This window comes from Primulina eburnea, chromosome 13 (assembly GCF_022965805.1).
Source record: "Primulina eburnea isolate SZY01 chromosome 13, ASM2296580v1, whole genome shotgun sequence".
NCBI classification, from domain to species: Eukaryota; Viridiplantae; Streptophyta; class Magnoliopsida; order Lamiales; family Gesneriaceae; genus Primulina; species Primulina eburnea.
This window is the reverse complement of record NC_133113.1, coordinates 27,950,257-27,956,183: the sequence shown is the minus strand read 5'-3', so window position 1 is coordinate 27,956,183 and position 5,927 is coordinate 27,950,257. Positions and strand designations below refer to the sequence as shown.

At 39.2% G+C, this 5,927-nt stretch overlaps 1 protein-coding gene across 1 annotated transcript; it reads left to right on the top strand.

Moving 5' to 3' along the window:
- The first annotated feature begins 593 nt into the window (after window positions 1–593).
- Window positions 594–2,056, top strand: LOC140810436 (toMV susceptible protein tm-1(GCR26)-like). Its single transcript, XM_073168295.1, has 2 exons — window positions 594–794; window positions 878–2,056. Exons 1-2 carry the CDS (start codon window positions 594–596, stop codon window positions 2,054–2,056), a joined length of 1,380 nt encoding a protein of 459 aa, XP_073024396.1.
- The last annotated feature ends 3,871 nt before the right edge of the window (window positions 2,057–5,927 follow it).

The window sequence follows — 5,927 nt, the reverse complement described above, 5'->3', positions numbered from 1 at the left end:
GTTTGAAGTAGGCCTTAGGGCCACTAGTGTAAATATTCGTTATGGTTTAAAAATAAAGATGATCAATTCAAGTTGGCCAGGAGGCCACTTTTATCATATTGAATTCATTTTGTTTTGATAAGAGATCAGGGGAAGAAATAATCGCGAGCGGGGAGTTTTAAGCCAACCTATGGTTTTGATTGAAGCTATTGAAATGAGTTGGGTTAAATGGATTAAGAACGAACAGAAACTCCTTCCCAACCTCCAATACACAACCTCACATACCCCACCCTCATTCCACATCCATCACCCAACAACCACAACACAAAATCAAGAGTCAACAAATCACAAAAGCGGAGTCACCGCATGCAAGAACAGTAAGTAAACGTGTATGCGGGAAAGGGGTCCGACTGAAGTGCAAATGCATATACGTGTATGTGGGAAAGGGATCCGACTGAAGTGCAGATGCATATACGTGTATGTGGGAAAGGGATCCGACTGAAGTGCAATGCATAATGATAGGGATAAGGGAGTCGTCTTGAGTGGATGCAACATGTAAGGGCACGTAAGGGCACATTAGAGTTGAGAAGTACCTGTGTTGCAAGATACCCCAAATGACACTAATGCTTAAGCGTCCAATACACCAGAAAACTGAGGCCAACCCATGGCCAATCTCAAAACCTGTGAAGAGCAAACATGCGAACCGCATATACAACAAGAGACTACATACCTATTCTTTTCACCGCCGGTGGAAATGGCACCGGAATGAAGAATGCATGCAGAATGAACTTTCTTGGTCTCCTGGGCCCCCAAAGGTCCTTCAGATCAATAAAAATGGCCATGATAATTCCAAATACAAGGAGAAATGGAAGCTACAGAGGGCAAACATGCAATATAGGTGTCGGTGGCTGTAGTTGATGTGTCCACCAGCTCAAAAGATGTTAAAACCTGTGGGGATTTCAAGTTTGTGTCGAGAAATGATGTCCTCTCCTGCTCTGCAGCAGACGGGGAAAAGTCCAGTACCCTGCTCCCAGATGATAGAGGCAAAGCTACTGTTGTCATGAACAAAGCTCTCGAGGCTTTCCTCAGCAATGTTCAAAGTGATGACATTCTTGCTGGAGTTATCGGGCTTGGTGGCAGTGGAGGGACATCTTTAATTTCCTCTGGTTTTCCATCTTTTCCCATTGGAATCCCAAAGTTGATTGTATCAATTGAGGCCAGTGGCAATACTGAACCATATGTTGGAACATCTGATTTGGTGTTATTTCCATCAGTGGTGGATGTTTGTGGCATTAACAATATGAGTAGATCGGTGTTATCTAATGTCGTTGCTGCTTTTGTTGGAATGGTGATGGGACAGCTAAAACTTTCCGAAGAATCAGCCACTGATAATGAGAAGCCTACATCAGGAGGAAGGGCTATGGAAGATCTTGTCAAAGCCGGACTTATACAGGGTGTTTTGGATATCACCACAACCGAGGTAGCTGATTACACTGTAGGAGGAAACATGGCATGTGACAGTTCACGTTTTGATGCCATATTAGATAAGAAGATACCCTTGGTTCTAAGGGTTGGTGCCTTAGATATGGTGAACCTTGGACCCAGAGCCACCGTACCTTCAAATTTTCAACAGAGAAATATTTACGAACACAATGAACAGGTTACACTTATGCAAACTACAATTTATGAGAATGTGAAATTTGCAGCCTTCAAAGCAAAGAAGTTAAACAAGTCATCATCAAAGGTTCGTGTCTACTTGCCAAAGATGGGAGTTTTTGCCTTAGATGAACCAGACAAGGCGTTCTATGGTCCAGAGGCTACTGGTGCTCTTATACACGAAATGCAGAGGAAAATGGTTGACTCGACGGTGGTTGCCGTGGATCTTCCGTCGAAGCCTCCGTCAACTACTGAATTTGGTTCAACGCGATCGATTCCACCCATCAACACAGCAATATTTTCTCAACAGCAACCCATCGATAGCAACTATAATTTGGGCGGAGAAATTGGCTTGAGAAGGAGACAAACCTGCGGCGCTGGAATCAGGGAGTGGCGACGGAGAAGAACTTCGAACCAATGATAAACCCTCAGCAACCGTGGCAGGACCAGCAAACGCGGCGGACGGTGAGGCAGAAGCGGCAGCCGAAACAGAAGAGGCGTTCACATCGCTCGGTTCAGATGGACGCGCCGGAGAAGATCCTTGAGCCATCGTTAAATCTTTGGCAACAACGGCGTGGGGGAAACGATGGCAAATGAGGGGCGAACAGGTTCAAAGAAAAATAATTCTCCGGCGGCAGCGGGGAGTGATGAGCAACAGCGCCAAGCGGGAAGAAGAGACAGAGCCGAGTATTGGGAATTTGAATCTGAGATGAAATTGGGCGTGAAGAAATCCAACGGAGAATTGGGCTTGGCCCAATTTTACTAGCCCACTTCACAATAAATTCTTGCAGGCCGTTCCAAATGAACAAATTAAATGTGGCTACATACAAGCATTTTGGCCCACGGGCCAATGCTTGCGGGAAGCAATTGTTTGGGCTAAAAATAATTATATTATGAAAGCCCGATTTAATTATAAAAGCTCAAATGAAATTAGGGAGGCCCAATCAAATTATATAGGCCCATCAAGTGTATCAGATTAATTCTCATCGATTCAAACCGATCACAAAGCGTTGCAAATAGAGGGAGATCGTGGAATGGTGGGCGGAAGAACGTGGCTCATGGGGGAGTGGGAGGAACCGCACAGTTTGCAGAAGAAAAAGAGGACATCGGCAAACAGAAAGAACTCTACGACACACAGACAACTCTACAGACAAATCTGCAAAAATACTCTCTGCAAAATTTTCAATCTTCAAGCATTAGTTTCAAGCGTTTCAGTATATTTCTAGCATTTTACGTCTTCTCATTCTAGATTTCAGCAACAATTTATTATATTTTTCATGTCATTAATGAATTCCTACAGTTTTGTAAATTCAAAATCATGTCAGGGATTTATTTGCATCAATTTCCAATAGTTTTCTTTATTTTTGGCATTGCATTTGTTTTAGGAGACTATAACTGACGGTCGAATTTAGAATTCACGTCGCTTGAATATTTAGAAGTTAGATTTTATCATTTTCACACAAATCGGTGCATTTTCGCACCTGGCACGCCCGCAACACCAAATATTGTGCAAACAGCCAGTTAGAAGACAAAATAAAAATTCATTGTTAAAAATAAAAAATTCATTGTCATTAAGCCGAGCTTCTCATTTTGAATATTGCGAATTATTTTAAAAATATATTCGAATTTTGACGTAGTTTTTAATCTAATAAAATCTAGCTTTGCATCGGGAAAAGAGAGATTAAACTATAGTTCCTAAATTTATTAATTTAGACATTAATGACACATTTTCGCTTTGCATCGGGAAACAAAGATTAAACTATAGTTCCTAAATTTAACATTAATGACACATTTTCATCGATATTTTTCTGAACCCTAAAGAGCACACAAGTGCTTCCTGGTTTAGTTTACAAAAAACGTAATTGTTTAAAAGGATTTGTAGAGTTCTCTTTGGACAGTAAGTTCAAGCCCGAATTTGTCTCTACTTTAATCCATTTTGATAGGTAATAATAGACTAAAAATAAACAAATTCAGATAGCAACCGAATAAATTATAATCGACAAGAACATAAATATTTATGTGGTTCACCCAATATAGGCTACATTCACGGAACTACTATAATTTTTTTATAACATGAATAAATATTACAAGAAAACACTCACATTCCCAACCCTCGAGTATAACCGAGAATATTTTCCCTTATTCTCACAAGAGAATCTCACAACATTTTGGTGTCTCTTATTTAAGTAGCTTTGAAATTGTTCGATTTGGGATGATTGAAATGAAGTGGTAAGCTAGCTATTTATATGTGCAAACATGATGTGAAAACGCGTTTCCGACATGTCAAAATTTCTTCTGCCACATACTTTCATTAAATCCATTTGACCCCACCTTACCTAACATTTATCTCACTTGAAGACTTGATTACAATCATATTTTCACACTCATCAATGCAGCAGCTTATATCTCTCCATTTATACTTGCAGTCTAACGTGTCAATGATTACAACCTTCGTGAGCATGTCAACTGGCTTCTTACTTCCAAAAATATTCTCAAGCATCAAGACTCAATCTTCCAGTACTGATTTGATGAAATGGTCCCACTTTCAAGTTGGTCTCATTCTCAACTATGACTTTCCACATTTTAAAGGTTTCGTAAACATCATATTTATTTTTCAAAAAAGAAAGCCAAACTTTTCTGCTCGAATCGTCAATAAATATGATGTAGTATCTTGAGCCTCCAAGTGATGTCATGAGAGATGGCTTCCATACATATATATGAACCAGTTCCAACTTTACTGCTTTTGGTTCTGTACAGCCTTTTGAAAAGATCACATTATGCTGCTTTCCAAATATACAACTTTGACATAACTTGTGTTCAACGGTCTTTAATTTCGGCAGCTTCCCGTTTGATACAATCATCTTCATTTTATTCTCACTCATATGTTCAAGTCTACAATACCTCCAGCATCCACAACTGCTAATGTATATTTGCAATTGGAAGTCATGTAAAATGTTCGGATTTTCTTTCCTCAAGCAACAATCATGGATTTCTTTATCACTTTCCAGAACCATCACTAAAGGTCACATTCTGACCTTCATCATCGATCTGTCCCACTGAGATCGGATTGCGTGTCAATTTTGGTACATGTATGACTTTGTTGATTTTCCAAACACATCCATTTGACATTTTCATCCGAACTTCACACACACCAACTATTTCTAAAGGCTTTCAATTAGCCAGAAAAACTTTTTCGTAATCGTCTGCGATGTAATTATCGAATATATCATGATTATCGGTGGTATAAAACGAAGATCCCAAGTCCATAACCCAATAATCAATTGGGATTTCCATGGATTGTAATAATTTTATTTATTTGTTCAAAAATTTACTATCGATCAATTCATTTTTTTTATTTGGGGGATGGGGGGATCAGGCTATTTGGGAGAAGTTGGTCATCTTCCCCAGGATCTCAAACAAATGATGGACCTCGGAGAGTCGAGACCAATCATCATGTACCTCTTCAGTAACAAAGTTATCGTTATTCTTTGTTGATTTGTAGTTCTTTTTAGGTGACCAGTCTGACTATAGCTCAATCACTTCAATTTTTTTTTTGAAGTTGCTTGTCTATTCCATTTCTTGAATTGGATCTATCGTGTAACCGGTTAGAACTCTTTTCGCTACTCATGTCCCTTCTTTTGTTCTCGAGATTTAGAGTAGATCTCGATGACGTCTCTTCACCAGAATCAATCAAGCGAACTTCTTTCGCAAGAATTTGATATATGACATCATTGAATTGTAGCTTTCCTTTTCCAACAGAGTTGCTAATAGCTGCTTGCATCGGTTCCCAATTATTTGGTAAAGACTCCAAAAGAATAAGTACACGAATCTCATCATCAAATTTGATTTCAACTTATGTTAGCTGAGAAACAATCGTATTGAATTCGTTGATGGTTCAGCCACCGAAGCACCTTATTCCATTTTCAAGTTGAATAACATTTTCATGAGATGTACTTTGTTGTTTGCTGATGAGTTCTTATACATATCCGAAAAATGGACATCATTTCCTCTGTGGTTTGTGCCTCCGCCACGTTATGTGCCACGTTTTTTGTTAAGGTCAATTGTATTACACCTAACATCTATCAGTCAAGGAGCTCCGAGTCATCATCCTCCATCTTGTCCGACTTTTTCCTTGATAGAGGTTGATGCAAATTCTTGTTATACAGATAATCTATAATTTGTAACCTCCAGAACGTGAAATCTGTAAAGTAAAACTTGTTGATTCCATGTCCCGATCCATCATCTCCATCCATATCTTCTCTAGTCGTCATAGAAAATCTTAAAAATATTTT

Bases quoted from the DNA above. Each gene is read 5' to 3' on its own strand.
- LOC140810436 (XM_073168295.1), top strand. From the start codon at position 594: ATGACACTAATGCTTAAGCGTCCAATACACCAGAAAACTGAGGCCAAC. The intron at 795-877 runs GTCCTTCAGATC...CATGCAATATAG, and splicing joins GGTCTCCTGGGCCCCCAAAG to GTGTCGGTGGCTGTAGTTGA.